Source organism: Scyliorhinus torazame, chromosome 15 (genome assembly GCF_047496885.1).
Source record: "Scyliorhinus torazame isolate Kashiwa2021f chromosome 15, sScyTor2.1, whole genome shotgun sequence".
In the NCBI taxonomy this organism is placed as follows: Eukaryota; Metazoa; Chordata; class Chondrichthyes; order Carcharhiniformes; family Scyliorhinidae; genus Scyliorhinus; species Scyliorhinus torazame.
The window spans coordinates 205,734,273-205,751,978 of record NC_092721.1 but is presented as its reverse complement, the minus strand read 5'-3'; the positions used below and the strand labels follow the sequence as shown (position 1 = coordinate 205,751,978).

At 70.5% G+C, this 17,706-nt stretch overlaps 1 protein-coding gene across 1 annotated transcript in view; it reads left to right on the top strand.

Annotated features, from left to right (window-relative positions):
* Nucleotides 1-3,452: 3,452 nt before the first annotated feature.
* The window catches only part of rnf121 (ring finger protein 121), a 122,392-nt gene continuing 108,138 nt past the window's right edge, over nucleotides 3,453-17,706 (top strand). The window contains exon 1 of the mRNA XM_072477492.1: nucleotides 3,453-3,607. Within this exon, the coding sequence (XP_072333593.1) occupies nucleotides 3,521-3,607 (87 nt within the window). The 5' untranslated portion in view covers nucleotides 3,453-3,520. The remainder of the gene's footprint in view (nucleotides 3,608-17,706) is intronic.

Genomic DNA, 17,706 nt, shown 5'->3' with positions numbered 1-17,706 from the left:
TCATTCACGCACCTCGCAGAGTCCCAGCGCCACTCAAAGACCGCCTCAAGCAGCAGCTGCAGGATCTCCAGGACCAAGGGGTGCCAACCCGGGTCACGGAGCCCACGCCATGGGTCAGCCCCATGGTGTGTGTTAAGAAGCCCTCTGGCGAACTCTGGATCTGCATTGACCCGAAAGACCTGAACAACAACATAATGAGGGAACACTACCCCATACCCAAACGGGAAGAGATCACGAGCGAAATGGCCCAGTCTAAAATCTTTACAAAGCTGGATGCCTTGAAGGGTTTTTGGCAGATCCAACTGGATCAGTCCAGCAGGAAGCTGTGCACCTTCAACACTCCTTTCGGCAGGTTCTGCTATAAGAGAATGCCGTTTGGCATCATCTCGGCATCCGAGGTCTTTCAGAGGATCATGGAACAGATGATGGAGGGCATCGAAGGGATGCGCGTCTACGTTGACGACGTCATCATCTGGTCCACCACACCACAGGAGCACATCAATCGTCTCCAGCGCATCTTTGCGCGGATACGGGAAAACGGCCTGCGCCTCAACCGAGCCACGTGTTCTTTCGGCCAAACCGAGCTAAAGTTTCTGGGGGACCACTTATCCCGGTCGGGGTGTGTCCAGATGCAGACAAGGTGAGCGCCATTACAGCCATGCCGCAGCCGGCAGTCAAGAAAGCAGTGCTACCCTTCCTGGGCATGGTCACCTTCCTGGGAAAGTTCATTCCCAACCTTGCCTCCCACACGACGGCTCTGCGCCACCTCGTCAAGAAGTCCACGGAGTTCCAGTGGCTTCCCGCACACCAGAAGGAATGGGAGGAGCTCAAAATTAAGCTCACCACAGCCCCGGTATTGGCGTTTTTCGACACCTCTCGTTACACTAAAATTTCAACTGATGCCAGCCAGTCCGGCATTGGGGCACTGCTCCTACAACGGGATGACACTGCGTCATGGGCCCCAGTCGCCTATGCCTCGCAGGCCATGACCCCCACAGAACAGTGCTATGCGCAGATCGAAAAGGAGTGCTTGGGTTTGCTAACCGGAATAGACAAGTTCCATGACTACGTGTATGGTCTCCCCCAGTTTACCGTTGAGACCGACCATCGCCCCCTGGCCAGCATCACACATAAGGACCTGAACGAGATGACCCCTCACCTCCAGTGCATCCTACTCAAACTCAGGAGGTGTGACTTCCAACTGGTCTACACCCCGGGAAAGGACCTTATCATTGCGGATGCCATATCTAGAGCAGTGAGCACACCGCCCAACTCGGAGGGGTTCGTCTGTCAGGTCGAGGCGCAGGTGGCCTTCACATCGGCAAATCTGCCAGCTGACGACTCCAGTCTGGCCCATATTCGCCGAGAGACTGCGGTCGACCCCCTTCTACAACGTGTGATGCGCCACATGACGGGAGGGTGGCTCAAAGGACAGTGCCCACAGTTCTACAATGTCCGGGACGACTTAGCCGTCATTGATGGTGTCCTCCTAAAGCTGGACCGGATTGTGATTCCGCACAGCATGCACAAGCTGGTCCTCGACCAACTACACAAAGGCCATCTGGGGGTCGAGAAGTGCAGACGGAGGGCCCGAGAGGCAGTATACTGGCCGGGCATCAGCGATGACATTGCCAATATGGTGCTCAACCGCCCCACCTGCCAAAGGTTTCAGCCGGCGCAACCTCCTGAGACGCTTCATCCCCATGAGCTGGTGACGTCCCCCTGGGCGAAGGTGGGTGTGGACCTTTTTCACGCGCTCGGTAGGGACTATGTAATCATCATAGATTACTTTTCAAACTATCCAGAGGTCATACGCCTGCACGATTTGACATCGTCCGCTGTCATAAGGGCCTGCAAAGACACCTTCGCTCGCCACGGCATTCCGATTACTGTCATGTCGGACAATGGGCCCTGTTTTGCCAGCTAGGAATGGTCGTCCTGGCTGCTTCGTATGGCTTCACACACGTGACATCCAGCCCTCTGCATCCCCAGTCCAATGGAAAGGCGGAGAAGGGCGTTCACATCGTCAAGCAGCTCCTCTGCAAGGCTGCTGCTGCCGGATCGGATTTCTGCCTCGCCCTGCTGGCCTATCGCTCGGCCCCACTAGCCACTGGCCTCTCACCAGCCCAGCTGTTGATGGGTCGCACCCTCAGGACCACTGTGCCATCCATTCTGGTCCCCACAACCAACCATGCTCCGGTACTGCACAGGATGCAACAGCAGCGCGTTCGCCAGAAGGTGGCACATGACACATGGGCAACTGATCTTCCCGCCCTGGCGCCTGGAAGGTGGCTGGTCTGCCGATGTTCTCCGATGCGTGGCTCCCCGCTCGTTCCTGGTTCGCATGCCTGATGGATCCATTCGCAGGCGCAATCGCCGGGCTCTTCGCCTACTTCCACGCTCGCTATGGGAACTTACACCGGTGCCATGCCCTCCTGTTGTTCCTGATGTCGACTTCGTGGAGCTTCCTGCCCATTCCGTCGTCGCCCGTGGCCAGGCCCATTCCTCAACCGGTGAAGCCTGACCCACCCTTGAGGCGGTCAACCCGAATTCGTCGCCCACCTACTAGGCTGGACTTATGAGCCTGATTGAACATTGAACTCACTGACGTATCATACCACTGTGTTAATATGTTTCTCTTTTTCCTTGTCGTTACAGGAGTTCGTTTTGACGTTTAACATTTCCACGTGTTTTGTTTAAGGTACAACCTCGTTGCTATGTCACACCTGACATCGTCCCATGTATATAGTTTAGCCTCATGTACATGCTGTAGATATTGCACACACACACATTCAGCTGCACTCACTACACATCTCTATTTATAACCACATAGGCACATGTTCTTGTAAAAAAGGGGGGATGTCATGATATTCAGGTAAACATCATGGTACAAACATACATACTGATGGACAGATCAACGGACCAATCAATACACACACAACACCACAGCCAATCACAGGCAAGAGCAGACACACTATAAAACGGGGAACACGACACTTCCTGCTCATTACAGCAGGAGACAGCTCAGGGCACAGAGCTCACAGCAAGCCACTCAGACATCCACCATGTGCTGAGTGCTTCTCCAAGATAGTGTTAGGGATAGGTCCACAGGTTAGAGGGTAATGAACGAACCTCAGTAACCAGTTTACCACTGTAAATATTGTTAGTAATAAAACTGAGTTGTACCATCCGCAACCGTGTTGGTTTGTCTGTGTAGCAGAGCACCCAACACGACAACCTGCCCAGTTTTAGTGCCCAGTCATTTTATTTCAACCTTGAGTTTTAATGCCAGCCCAGAAATATCCAAAACGAGGAAAGTCCAATTCCGGGAGTCTCCAGGGCAATCCGGGAGGGCTGGCAACACGTGACTGTCAGAGAGCCTGACAGTGGGCGGGGCTGCTGGCCTGACGTCAATCCACGTGATCACCCCCTACCCCCGCACCTGCGGAGCATCGAGGTCGCCGATTGGGCGGATCCGCCCAGCCAATGGGAGGCGGCGGTCTTGGTTACCAGGCTCAAGATGGCGGCGGTGTTGGAGCTGCACAGGCCCGGCTCGCACGGCGGGCCGCACGGAGCCCCGCACCGGCTGGAGGACGAGGAAGAGCCGGTAAGAGCGGGGTGTCCGGGGCTAGCGGGCAGGAGACTGAGGCCGGATCCGGGGGTCCCGGTCCGAGCCTGGACTTTCCTTCTGTACAGACAGTGATCCCCGCCCCAGTCTGACTGACCCGGGGGGGGAGGGACCAGGGACCGGCCATCCGGAGGCTCAGGTCCGGCGGTGAGGCTCAGGTCCCCGGGGGGAGGGGGAGATAGGCTCAGGTCCCCGGGGGGGGGGGGGAGGGGAGATAGGCTCAGGTCCCCGGGGGGGGGGGGGGAGGGGAGATAGGCTCAGGTCCCCGGGGGGGGGGGGGGAGGGGAGATAGGCTCAGGTCCCCGGGGGGGGGGGGGGAGGGGAGATAGGCTCAGGTCCCCGGGGGGGGGGGGGGAGGGGAGATAGGCTCAGGTCCCCGGGGGGGGGGGGGGGGGGAGGGGAGATAGGCTCAGGTCCCCGGGGGGGGGGGGGGGGGGGGGAGGGGAGATAGGCTCAGGTCCCCGGGGGGGGGGGGGGGGGGGGAGGGGAGATAGGCTCAGGTCCCCGGGGGGGGGGGGGGGGGGGAGGGGAGATAGGCTCAGGTCCCCGGGGGGGGGGGGGGGGGAGGGGAGATAGGCTCAGGTCCCCGGGGGGGGGGGGGGGGAGGGGAGGGGAGATAGGCTCAGGTCCCCGGGGGGGGGGGGGGAGGGGAGGGGAGATAGGCTCAGGTCCCCGGGGGGGGGGGGGGGGGGGAGGGGAGATAGGCTCAGGTCCCCGGGGGGGGGGGGGGGGAGGGGAGATAGGCTCAGGTCCCCGGGGGGGGGGGGGGGGAGGGGAGATAGGCTCAGGTCCCCGGGGGGGGGGGGGGGGGGGAGGGGAGATAGGCTCAGGTCCCCGGGGGGGGGGGGGGGGGGAGGGGGAGATAGGCTCAGGTCCCCGGGGGGGGGGGGGGGGGGGGAGGGGGAGATAGGCTCAGGTCCCCGGGGGGGTGGGGGGAGATAGGCTCGGGTCCCCGGGGGGAGGGGGAGATAGGCTCAGGTCCCTGGGGGGGGGGGAAGGGGAGATAGGCTCAGGTCCCCGGGGGGGAGGGGGGGAAAGGGGAGATAGGCTCAGGTCCCCGGGGAGAGGGGGGGGGGCGTGGGAGAGGAGAAGAGAGGCTCGGATCCCCGTGGAGGGAGAGGGGGGGGGGGGGGAGAGGAGAAGAGAGGCTCAGGTCCCCGGGGGGGGGGGGGGGGGCGGGAGATAGGCTCAGGTCCCGGGGGGGGGGGGGGGGGGAGGGGAGATAGGCTCAGGTCCCCGGGGGGGGGGGGGGGGAGGGGAGATAGGCTCAGGTCCCCGGGGGGGGGGGGGGGGGGGAGGGGAGATAGGCTCAGGTCCCCGGGGGGGGGGGGGGGGGGGAGGGGAGATAGGCTCAGGTCCCCGGGGGGGGGGGGGGGGGGGGAGGGGAGATAGGCTCAGGTCCCCGGGGGGGGGGGGGGGGAGGGGGAGATAGGCTCAGGTCCCCGGGGGGGGGGGGGGGGGGGGGGGGGGAGGGGGAGATAGGCTCAGGTCCCCGGGGGGGTGGGGGGAGATAGGCTCGGGTCCCCGGGGGGAGGGGGAGATAGGCTCAGGTCCCTGGGGGGGGGGGGAAGGGGAGATAGGCTCAGGTCCCCGGGGGGGAGGGGGGGAAAGGGGAGATAGGCTCAGGTCCCCGGGGAGAGGGGGGGGGGCGTGGGAGAGGAGAAGAGAGGCTCGGATCCCCGTGGAGGGAGAGGGGGGGGGGGGGGAGAGAAGAGAGGCTCAGGTCCCCGGGGGGGGGGGGGGGGGGGCGGGAGATAGGCTCAGGTCCCGGGGGGGGGGGGGGAGGTAGGCTCAGGTCCCCGGGGGGGGGGGGGGGAGAGATAGGCTCAGGTCCCGGGGGGGGGGGGGGGGTGAGGGAGAGAGATAGGCTCAGGTCCCCGGGGGGGGGGGGGGGGGAGAGATAGGGTCAGGTCCCCGGGGGGGGGGGTGGGGTGATAGGCTCAGGTCCCCGGGGGGGGGGGGGGGGGGGAGATAGGCTCAAGTCCCCGGGGGAGGGGGGGGAGATAGGCTCAGGTCCCCGGGGGAGGGGGGGGAGATAGGCTCAGGTCCCCGTGGGGGAGGGGAGATAGGCTCAGATCCCCGGGGGGGAGGGGGAGACAGGCTCAGGTCCCCGGGGGGGAGGGGGAGATAGGCTCAGGTCCCCGGGGGGGAGGGGGAGATAGGCTCAGGTCCCTGGGGGGGGGAAGGGGAGATAGGCTCAGGTCCCCGGGGGGGAGGGGGGGAAAGGGGAGATAGGCTCAGGTCCCCGGGGAGAGGGGGGGGGGGGGGGAGAGGAGAAGAGAGGCTCGGATCCCCGTGGAGGGAGGGGGTGGGGAGAGGAGAAGAGAGGCTTGGGTCCCGGTGGGGGGGGGGGGGGGGGGGAGGGAGGAGAGAGGAGAAGAGAGGCTCAGGTCCCCGAGGGGAGGGGGGGGGGGGGAGAAGAGAGGCTCAGGTCCCCGGGGGGAGGGGAGAGGGATAGGCTCAGGTCCCTGGGGGGGGGGGGGGGGGGGGAGATAGGCTCAGGTCCCCGGGGGAGGGGGGGGAGATAGGCTCAGGCCCCCAGGGGGGGAGATGAGATAGGCTCAGGTCCCCGGGGGAAGGGGAGATAGGCTCAGGTCCCCGGGGGGGGGGGGGGGGGGGATAGGCTCAGGTCCGCCGGGGGGGGGGGGGAGATAGGCTCAGGTCCCCGGGGGGGGGGGGGGGGGGGGGGGGGGATAGGCTCAGGTCCCCGGGGGGGGGGGGGGAGATAGGCTCAGGTCCCCGGGGGGGGGGGGGGGGAAAGGGGAGATAGGCTCAGGTCCCCGGGGAGAGGGGGGGGGGGGCGTGGGAGAGGAGAAGAGAGGCTCGGATCCCCGTGGAGGGAGAGGGGGGGGGGGGGGAGAGGAGAAGAGAGGCTCAGGTCCCCGGGGGGGGGGGGGGGGCGGGAGATAGGCTCAGGTCCCGGGGGGGGGGGGGAGATAGGCTCAGGTCCCCGGGGGGGGGTGGGGGAGAGATAGGCTCAGGACCCGGGGGGGGGGGGGAGAGATAGGCTCAGGTCCCCGGGGGGGGCGGGGGGGAGAGATAGGCTCAGGTCCCCGGGGGGGGGGGGCGGGGGGGAAGAGATAGGCTCAGGTCCCGGGGGGGGGGGGGGGGGGGGTAGGCTCAGGTCCCGGGGGGGGGGGGGGGGGGTAGGCTCAGGTCCCGGGGGGGGGGGGGGGGGGGGGGAGATAGGCTCAGGTCCCCGGGGGGGGGGGGGGGGGAGATAGGCTCAGGTCCCCGGGGGGAGGGGGGGAGATAGGCTCATGTCCCCGTGGGGGAGGGGAGATAGGCTCAGATCCCCGGGGGGGAGGGGGAGACAGGCTCAGGTCCCCGGGGGGGAGGGGGAGATAGGCTCAGGTCCCCGGGGGGGAGGGGGAGATAGGCTCAGGTCCCTGGGGGGGGGGAAGGGGGAATAGGCTCAGGTCCCCGGGGGGGAGGGGGGGAAAGGGGAGATAGGCTCAGGTCCCCGGGGAGAGTGGGGGGGGGGAGAGGAGAAGAGAGGCTCGGATCCCCGTGGAGGGAGGGGGTGGGGGGGGGGGTGGGGAGAGGAGAAGAGAGGCTCAGGTCCCCGGGGGGGGGGGGGGGGGGGGGCGGGAGATAGGCTCAGGTCCCGGGGGGGGGGGGGGAGGTAGGCTCAGGTCCCCGGGGGGGGGGGGGGGGGGGAGAGATAGGCTCAGGTCCCGGGGGGGGGGGGGGGGGGGGTGAGGGAGAGAGATAGGCTCAGGTCCCCGGGGGGGGGGGGGGGGGGGGGGGAGAGATAGGGTCAGGTCCCCGGGGGGGGGGGGGTGGGGTGATAGGCTCAGGTCCCCGGGGGGGGGGGGGGGGGGGGGGGGGGAGATAGGCTCAAGTCCCCGGGGGAGGGGGGGGAGATAGGCTCAGGTCCCCGGGGGAGGGGGGGGAGATAGGCTCAGGTCCCCGTGGGGGAGGGAGATAGGCTCAGATCCCCGGGGGGGAGGGGGAGACAGGCTCAGGTCCCCGGGGGGGAGGGGGAGATAGGCTCAGGTCCCCGGGGGGGAGGGGGAGATAGGCTCAGGTCCCTGGGGGGGGGGAAGGGGAGATAGGCTCAGGTCCCCGGGGGGGAGGGGGGGAAAGGGGAGATAGGCTCAGGTCCCCGGGGAGAGGGGGGGGGGGGGAGAGGAGAAGAGAGGCTCGGATCCCCGTGGAGGGAGGGGGGTGGGGAGAGGAGAAGAGAGGCTTGGGTCCCGGTGGGGGGGGGGGAGGGAGGAGAGAGGAGAGAGAGGCTCAGGTCCCCGAGGGGAGGGGGGGGGGGGAGAAGAGAGGCTCAGGTCCCCGGGGGGAGGGGAGAGGGATAGGCTCAGGTCCCTGGGGGGGGGGGGGGGGGGAGATAGGCTCAGGTCCCCGGGGGAGGGGGGGGAGATAGGCTCAGGCCCCCAGGGGGGGAGATGAGATAGGCTCAGGTCCCCGGGGAAGGGGAGATAGGCTCAGGTCCCCGGGGGGGGGGGGGGGGATAGGCTCAGGTCCGCCGGGGGGGGGGGGGGAGATAGGCTCAGGTCCCCGGGGGGGGGGGGGGGGGGGGATAGGCTCAGGTCCCCGGGGGGGGGGGGGAGATAGGCTCAGGTCCCCGGGGGGGGGGGGGGGGGAAAGGGGAGATAGGCTCAGGTCCCCGGGGAGAGGGGGGGGGGGCGTGGGAGAGGAGAAGAGAGGCTCGGATCCCCGTGGAGGGAGAGGGGGGGGGGGGGAGAGGAGGAAGAGAGGCTCAGGTCCCCGGGGGGGGGGGGGGGCGGGAGATAGGCTCAGGTCCCGGGGGGGGGGGGAGATAGGCTCAGGTCCCCGGGGGGGTGGGGAGAGATAGGCCTCAGGACCCGGGGGGGGGGGAGAGATAGGCTCAGGTCCCCGGGGGGGCGGGGGGGAGAGATAGGCTCAGGTCCCCGGGGGGGGGGGGGCGGGGGAAGAGATAGGCTCAGGTCCGGGGGGGGGCGGGGGGGGGGGGGGTAGGCTCAGGTCCCGGGGGGGGGGGGGGGGGGGGGTAGGCTCAGGTCCCGGGGGGGGGGGGGGGGAGTAGGCTCAGGTCCCCGGGGGGAGGGGGAGATAGGCTCAGGTCCCCGGGGGGAGGGGGGGAGACTAGGCTCATGTCCCCGTGGGGGAGGGGAGATAGGCTCAGATCCCCGGGGGGGAGGGGGAGACAGGCTCAGGTCCCGGGGGGGAGGGGAGATAGGCTCAGGTCCCCGGGGGGGGAAGGGGGAGATAGGCTCAGGTCCCGGGGGGGGGAAGGGGGAAGGCAGGTCGGGGGGGGGGGGGAAAGGGGAGATAGGCTCAGGTCCGGGGAGAGTGGGGGGGGGGAGAGGAGAAGAGAGGCTCGGATCCCCGTGGAGGGAGGGGGTGGGGGGGGGGGTGGGAGAGGAGAAGAGAGGCTTGGGTCCCGGTGGGGGGGGGGGGGGGAGAAGGGAGGAGAGAGGAGAGAGAGGCTCAGGTCCCCGAGGGGGGGGGGGGGAGAAGAGAGGCTCAGGTCCCCGGGGGGAGGGGAGAGGGAAAGGCTCAGGCCCCCGGGGGGGAAGGGGAGATAGGCTCAGGCCCCCAGGGGGGAGGTGAGATAGGCTCAGGTCCCCGGGGGAAGGGGAGATAGGCTCAGGTCCCCGGGGGGGGGGGGGGGGGAGGAGATAGGCTCAGGTCCCGAGGGGGGGGGGGATAGGCTAAGGTCCCCGTGGGGGAGGGGAGATAGGCTCAGGTCCCCGTGGGGGAGGGGAGATAGGCTCAGGTCCCTGGGGGGAGGGGGAGATAGGCTCAGGTCCCCGGGGGGGAGGGGGAGATAGGCTCAGGTCCCTGGGGGGGGGGGGGGGGGAGGGGAGCTAGGCTCAGGTCCCAGGGGGGGGGGGGGGGGGGGGGGGGGGGGAAAGGGGAGATAGGCTCAGGTCCCCGGGGGGGGGGAGATAGGCTCAGGTCCCCGTGGGGGAGGGGAGATAGGCTCAGGTCCCCGTGGGGGAGGGGAGATAGGCTCAGGTCCCCGTGGGGGAGGGGAGATAGGCTCAGGTCCCCGGGGGGAGGGGGAGATAGGCTCAGGTCCCCGGGGGGGGGGGGAGGGGGAGATAGGCTCAGGTCCCCGGGGGGGGGGGGAGGGGAGATAGGCTCAGGTCCCCGGGGGGGGGGGGGGGAGGGGGAGATAGGCTCAGGTCCCCGGGGGGGGAGGGGGGAAAGGGGAGATAGGCTCAGGTCCCCGGGGAGAGGGGGGGGGGGCGCGTGGGAGAGGAGAAGAGAGGGCTCGGATCCCCGTGGAGGGAGAGGGGGGGGGGGGGGGAGAGGAGAAGAGAGGCTCAGGTCCCCGGGGGGGGGGGCGCGGGAGATAGGCTCAGGTCCCGGGGGGGGGGGGGAGGTAGGCTCAGGTCCCCGGGGGGGGGGGGGGGAGAGATAGGCTCAGGTCCCGGGGGGGGGGGGGGGCGGTGAGGGAGAGAGATAGGCTCAGGTCCCCGGGGGGGGGAGGGGGGGGGAGAGACAGGGTCAGGTCCCCGGGGGGGGGGGGGGGGGGAGATAGGCTCAGGTCCCCGGGGGGGGGGGGGAGATAGGCTCAAGTCCCCGGGGGAGGGGGGGGGAGATAGGCTCAAGTCCCCGGGGGAGGGGGGGGAGATAGGCTCAGGTCCCCGGGGGAGGGGGGGGGAGATAGGCTCAGGTCCCCGTGGGGAGGGGAGATAGGCTCAGATCCCCGGGGGGGGGAGGGGGAGACAGGCTCAGGTCCCCGGGGGGAGGGGGAGATAGGCTCAGGTCCCCGGGGGGGAGGGGGAGATAGGCTCAGGTCCCTGGGGGGGGGGAAGGGGAGATAGGCTCAGGTCCCCGGGGGGGAGGGGGGGAAAGGGGAGATAGGCTCAGGTCCCCGGGGAGAGGGGGGGGGGGGGAGAGGAGAAGAGAGGCTCGGATCCCCGTGGAGGGAGGGGGTGGGAGAGGAGAAGAGAGGCTTGGGTCCCGGTGGGGGGGGGGGGGGGGGAGGGAGGAGAGAGGAGAAGAGAGGCTCAGGTCCCCGAGGGGAGGGGGGGGGGGAGAAGAGAGGCTCAGGTCCCCGGGGGGAGGGGGAGAGGGATAGGCTCAGGTCCCTGGGGGGGGGGGGGGGGGTGGAGATAGGCTCAGGTCCCCGGGGGAGGGGGGGAGATAGGCTCAGGCCCCGGGGGGGAGATGAGATAGGCTCAGGTCCCCGGGGGAAGGGGAGATAGGCTCAGGTCCCCGGGGGGGGGGGGGATAGGCTCAGGTCCGCCGGGGGGGGGGGGGAGATAGGCTCAGGTCCCCGGGGGGGGGGGGGGGAGATAGGCTCAGGTCCCCGGGGGGGGGGGGAGATAGGCTCAGGTCCCCGGGGGGGGGGGGGGGGGGGAAAGGGGAGATAGGCTCAGGTCCCCGGGGGAGAGGGGGGGGGGGGGGGCGTGGGAGAGGAGAAGAGAGGCTCGGATCCCCGTGGAGGGAGAGGGGGGGGGGGAGAGGAGAAAGAGGGCTCAGGTCCCCGGGGGGGGGGCGGGAGATAGGCTCAGGTCCCCGGGGGGGGTGGGGGAGAGATAGGCTCAGGTCCCCGGGGGGGGGTGGGGGAGAGATAGGCTCAGGACCCGGGGGGGGGGGGGGGAGAGATAGGCTCAGGTCCCCGGGGGGGGGCGGGGGGGAGAGATAGGCTCAAGGTCCGCGGGGGGGGGGGGGGGCGGGGGGAGAGATCAGGCTCAGGTCCCCGGGGGGGGGGGTAGGCTCAGGTCCTGGGGGGGGGGGGGGGAGATAGCTCAGGTCCCCGGGGGGGGGGGGGGGGGGGGGGAGATAGGCTCAGGTCCCGGGGGGGGGGGGGGGGGGGGGGGGGGAGATAGGCTCAGGTCCCCGGGGGGAGGGGGGGAGATAGGCTCAGGTCCCCGGGGGGAGGGGGGGAGATAGGCTCATGTCCCCGGGGGGAGGGGGGGAGATAGGCTCATGTCCCCGTGGGGGAGGGGAGATAGGCTCAGATCCCCGGGGGGGAGGGGGAGACAGGCTCAGGTCCCCGGGGGGGAGGGGGAGATAGGCTCAGGTCCCTGGGGGGGGGGAAGGGGGAATAGGCTCAGGTCCCCGGGGGGGAGGGGGGGAAAGGGGAGATAGGCTCAGGTCCCCGGGGAGAGTGGGGGGGGGGAGAGGAGAAGAGAGGCTCGGATCCCCGTGGAGGAGGGGGTGGGGGGGGGGTGGGGAGAGGAGAAGAGAGGCTTGGGTCCCGGTGGGGGGGGGGGGGGAGAAGGGAGGAGAGAGGAGAAGAGAGGCTCAGGTCCCCGAGGGGGGGGGGGGGGGAGAAGAGAGGCTCAGGTCCCCGGGGGGAGGGGAGAGGGAAAGGCTCAGGCCCCCGGGGGGGAAGGGGAGATAGGCTCAGGCCCCCAGGGGGGAGGTGAGATAGGCTCAGGTCCCCGGGGGAAGGGGAGATAGGCTCAGGTCCCCGGGGGGGGGGGGGGGGGGAGGAGATAGGCTCAGGTCCCGAGGGGGGGGGGGGAGATAGGCTCAGGTCCCTGGGGGGGGGGGGGGAGGGGAGCTAGGCTCAGGTCCCAGGGGGGGGGGGGGGGGGGGAAAGGGGAGATAGGCTCAGGTCCCCGGGGGGGGGGGGGAGATAGGCTCAGGTCCCCGTGGGGGAGGGGAGATAGGCTCAGGTCCCCGTGGGGGAGGGGAGATAGGCTCAGGTCCCGTGGGGGAGGGGAGATAGGCTCAGGTCCCCGGGGGGAGGGGGAGATAGGCTCAGGTCCCCGGGGGGGAGGGGGAGATAGGCTCAGGTCCCTGGGGGGGGGAAGGGAGATAGGCTCAGGTCCCAGGGGGGGAGGGGGGGGGAAAGGGGAGATAGGCTCAGGGTCCCCGGGGGGAGAGGGGGGGGAAGGGGATATAGGCTCAGGTCCCCCGGGGGGGAAGGGGAGATAGGCTCAGGTCCCTGGGGGGGGGAGGGGGGAAGGGGAGATAGGCTCAGGTCCCCGGGGGAGAGGGGGGGGAAGGGGATATAGGCTCAGGTCCCCGGGGGGGAGGGGGAGATAGGCTCAGGTCCCCGGGGGGGAGGGGGAGATAGGCTCAGGTCCCCGGGAGGGAGGGGGAGATAGGCTCAGGTCCCTGGGGGGGGGGGGGGAAGGGGAGATAGGCTCAGGTCCCAGGGGGGGAGGGGGGGGGGGGAAAGGGGAGATAGGCTCAGGTCCCCGGGGGAGAGGGGGGGGGGGAAGGGGATATAGGCTCAGGTCCCTCAGGTCCCTGGGGGGGGGGGGGTGGGGGGGGGAGGGAGAGAGATAGGCTCAGTCACCCGGTGGGGGGGGGGGAGATAGGCTCAGGTCCCTGGGGGGGGAGGGGAGATAGACTCAGGTCCCTGGGGGGGGGTGGGGGGGAAGGGAAGATAGGCTCAGGCCCCCGGGGGGAAGGGGAGATAGGCTCAGGCCCCGGGTGGGGAGGGGGGAAGCGGAGATAGGCTCAGGTCCCTGGGGAGGGGAGAGAGGCTCAGGCCCCTGGGGGGGGGGGGGGGGGGAGAGAGAGGGGCTCAGGTCCCGGGGGGGAGGGGACAGAGGCTCATGTCCCCGGGGGGGGGGGGGGGGAGGAGTGAGAGGCTCAGGTCCCTGGGGGGGGTGGAGAGGGGGAAAGGCTCAGGTCCCCGGGGGGAGGGAAAGGCTCAGTCCCCCGGGGGGGGGAAGGGGAGATAGGCTCAGGTCCCCGGGGGGGGGGGAGATAGGCTCAGGTCCCCGGGGTGGAGGGGTAGATAGGCTCAGGTCCCCGGGATGGAGGGGGAGATAGGCTCAGGTCCCCGGGGGGGAGGGGGAGATAGGCTCAGGTCCCTGGGGGGGGAAGGGGAGATAGGCTCAGGTCCCAGGGGGGGGAAAGGGGCGATAGGCTCAGGTCCCGGGCGGGGGGAGGGGGGGAGGGGGCGGGAGGTAGACTCAGGTCCCCGGTGGGGGGGGGGGGGGAGATAGGCTCAGTTCCCTGGGGGGGGGGGGGGGAAGGGGAGATAGGCTCAGGTCCCCGGGGGGGAGGAGGGAAGGGGAGATAGGCTCAGGCCCCAGTGGGGGAAAGGGGAGATAGGCTCAGGCCCTGGGGGGGAAGGGGAGATAGGCTCAGGTCCCCGGGGGGAAGGGGAGATAGGCTCAGGTCCCGGGGGGGAAGGGGAGATAGGCTCAGGTCCCTGGGGGGGGAGGGAGATAGACTCAGGTCCCTGGGGGGGGGTGGGGGGGAAGGGAAGATAGGCTCAGGCCCCCGGGGGGGAAGGGGAGATAGGCTCAGGCCCCCGGGTGGGGAGGGGGGAAGGGGAGATAGGCTCAGGTCCCTGGGGAGGGGGGGGGAGAGAGAGGGGCTCAGGTCCCGGGGGGGAGGGGACAGAGGCTCATGTCCCCGGGGGGGGGGGGGGCGGGGGGGGGGGGTGGGGGAGAGAGGGGCTCAGGTCCCGGGGGTGGGGAGGAGGAGTGAGAGGCTCAGGTCCCTGGGGGGGGGTGGAGAGGGGGAAAGGCTCAGGTCCCCGGGGGGAGGGAAACGCTCAGTCCCCCGGGGGGGGGAAGGGGAGATAGGCTCAGGTCCCCGGGGTGGAGGGGGAGATAGGCTCAGGTCCCCGGGATGGAGGGGGAGATAGGCTCAGGTCCCCGGGGGGAGAGGGGGAGATAGTCTCAGGTCCCTGGGGGGGGAAGGGGAGATAGGCTCAGGTCCCCGGGGGCAGGGGGGAAGGGGAGATAGGCTCAGGTCCCAGGGGGGGGAAAGGGGCGATAGGCTCAGGTCCCCGGGCGGGGGGGAGGGGGGGGGTCGGGAGGTAGACTCAGGTCCCCGGTGGGGGGGGGGGGGGGAGATAGGCTCAGTTCCCTGGGGGGGGGGGGGAAGGGGAGATAGGCTCAGGTCCCCGGGGGGAGGAGGGAAGGGGAGATAGGCTCAGGTCCCAGTGGGGGAAAGGGGAGATAGGCTCAGGCCCTGGGGGGGAAGGGGAGATAGGCTCAGGTCCCCGGGGGGAAGGGGAGATAGGCTCTGGTCCCAGGGGGGGAAGGGGAGATAGGCTCAGGTCCCCGGGGGGGGGGGGGGGGGAGAGAGAGAGAGGAGAGGAGAAGAGAAGAGGGGCTCAGGTCCCCGGGGGGGGGGGGGAGAGAGGAGAAGAGAGGCTCGGGTCCCCGTGGAGGGGGGGGGGGGGGGAGGAGAGAGGAGAAGAGAGGCTCAGGTCCCCGAGGGGGGGGGGGGCGGGGAGAGAAGAGAGGCTCAGGTCCCCGGGGCGGGGAGGGGACAGAGGCTCAGGTCCCCGGGAGGGGGGGGGGGAGAAGAGAGGCTCAGGTCCCCGGGGGGAGGGGAGAGGGAAAGGCTCAGGCCCCCGGGGGGGAAGGGGAGATAGGCTCAGGCCCCCAGGGGGGAGGTGAGATAGGCTCAGGTCCCCGGGGGAAGGGGAGATAGGCTCAGGTCCCCGGGGGGGGGGGGGGGGAGGAGATAGGCTCAGGTCCGAGGGGGGGGGGGGAGATAGGCTCAGGTCCCTGGGGGGGGGGGGGGAGGGGAGCTAGGCTCAGGTCCCAGGGGGGGGGGGGGGGGGGAAAGGGGAGATAGGCTCAGGTCCCCGGGGGGGGGGGAGATAGGCTCAGGTCCCCGTGGGGGAGGGGAGATAGGCTCAGGTCCCCGTGGGGGAGGGGAGATAGGCTCAGGTCCCCGTGGGGGAGGGGAGATAGGCTCAGGTCCCCGGGGGGAGGGGGAGATAGGCTCAGGTCCCCGGGGGGGAGGGGGAGATAGGCTCAGGTCCCTGGGGGGGGGGAAGGGGAGATAGGCTCAGGTCCCAGGGGGGGAGGGGGGGGGAAAGGGGAGATAGGCTCAGGTCCCCGGGGGAGAGGGGGGGGAAGGGGATATAGGCTCAGGTCCCCGGGGGGAAGGGGAGATAGGCTCAGGTCCCTGGGGGGGGGAGGGGGGAAGGGGAGATAGGCTCAGGTCCCCGGGGGAGAGGGGGGGGAAGGGGATATAGGCTCAGGTCCCCGGGGGAGGGGGAGATAGGCTCAGGTCCCCGGGGGGGAGGGGGAGATAGGCTCAGGTCCCCGGGAGGGAGGGGGAGATAGGCTCAGGTCCCTGGGGGGGGGGAAGGGGAGATAGGCTCAGGTCCCAGGGGGGGAGGGGGGGGGGAAAGGGGAGATAGGCTCAGGTCCCCGGGGAGAGGGGGGGGGGAAGGGGATATAGGCTCAGGTCCCCGGGGGGAAGGGGAGATAGGCTCAGGTCCCTGGGGGGGGGGGGTGGGGGGGGGGAGGGAGAGAGATAGGCTCAGTCACCCGGTGGGGGGGGGGGAGATAGGCTCAGGTCCCTGGGGGGGAGGGGAGATAGACTCAGGTCCCTGGGGGGGGGTGGGGGGAAGGGAAGATAGGCTCAGGCCCCCGGGGGGAAGGGGAGATAGGCTCAGGCCCCCGGGTGGGGAGGGGGGAAGCGGAGATAGGCTCAGGTCCCTGGGGAGGGGAGAGAGGCTCAGGCCCCTGGGGGGGGGGGGGGGGGGGGGAGAGAGAGGGGCTCAGGTCCCGGGGGGGAGGGGACAGAGGCTCATGTCCCCGGGGGGGGGGGGGGGAGGAGTGAGAGGCTCAGGTCCCTGGGGGGGGTGGAGAGGGGGAAAGGCTCAGGTCCCCGGGGGGAGGGAAAGGCTCAGTCCCCCGGGGGGGGGAAGGGGAGATAGGCTCAGGTCCCCGGGGGGGGGGGAGATAGGCTCAGGTCCCCGGGGTGGAGGGGTAGATAGGCTCAGGTCCCCGGGATGGAGGGGGAGATAGGCTCAGGTCCCCGGGGGGGAGGGGGAGATAGGCTCAGGTCCCTGGGGGGGGGAAGGGGAGATAGGCTCAGGTCCCAGGGGGGGGAAAGGGGCGATAGGCTCAGGTCCCCGGGCGGGGGGGAGGGGGGGGACGGGAGGTAGACTCAGGTCCCCGGTGGGGGGGGGGGGGGGGAGATAGGCTCAGTTCCCTGGGGGGGGGGGGGGGAAGGGGAGATAGGCTCAGGTCCCCGGGGGGGGAGGAGGGAAGGGGAGATAGGCTCAGGCCCCAGTGGGGGAAAGGGGAGATAGGCTCAGGCCCTGGGGGGGAAGGGAGATAGGCTCAGGTCCCCGGGGGGAAGGGGAGATAGGCTCAGGTCCCGGGGGGAAGGGGAGATAGGCTCAGGTCCCTGGGGGGGGGAGGGAGATAGACTCAGGTCCCTGGGGGGGGGTGGGGGGGAAGGGAAGATAGGCTCAGGCCCCCGGGGGGGAAGGGGAGATAGGCTCAGGCCCCCGGGTGGGGAGGGGGGAAGGGGAGATAGGCTCAGGTCCCTGGGGAGGGGGGGGGAGAGAGAGGGGCTCAGGTCCCGGGGGGGAGGGGACAGAGGCTCATGTCCCCGGGGGGGGGGGGGGGGGGGGGGGGGTGGGGGAGAGAGGGGCTCAGGTCCCGGGGGTGGGGGAGGAGGAGTGAGAGGCTCAGGTCCCTGGGGGGGGTGGAGAGGGGGAAAGGCTCAGGTCCCCGGGGGGAGGGAAACGCTCAGTCCCCCGGGGGGGGGAAGGGGAGATAGGCTCAGGTCCCCGGGGTGGAGGGGGAGATAGGCTCAGGTCCCCGGGATGGAGGGGGAGATAGGCTCAGGTCCCCGGGGGGGAGGGGGAGATAGTCTCAGGTCCCTGGGGGGGGGAAGGGGAGATAGGCTCAGGTCCCCGGGGGCAGGGGGGAAGGGGAGATAGGCTCAGGTCCCAGGGGGGGGAAAGGGGCGATAGGCTCAGGTCCCCGGGCGGGGGGGAGGGGGGGGGTCGGGAGGTAGACTCAGGTCCCCGGTGGGGGGGGGGGGGGGAGATAGGCTCAGTTCCCTGGGGGGGGGGGGGAAGGGGAGATAGGCTCAGGTCCCCGGGGGGGAGGAGGGAAGGGGAGATAGGCTCAGGTCCCAGTGGGGGAAAGGGGAGATAGGCTCAGGCCCTGGGGGGGAAGGGGAGATAGGCTCAGGTCCCCGGGGGGAAGGGGAGATAGGCTCTGGTCCCAGGGGGGGAAGGGGAGATAGGCTCAGGTCCCCGGGGGGGGGGGGGGGAGAGAGAGAGAGGAGAGGAGAAGAGAAGAGGGGCTCAGGTCCCCGGGGGGGGGGGGGGAGAGAGGAGAAGAGAGGCTCGGGTCCCCGTGGAGGGGGGGGGGGGGGGGAGGAGAGAGGAGAAGAGAGGCTCAGGTCCCCGAGGGGGGGGGGGCGGGGAGAGAAGAGAGGCT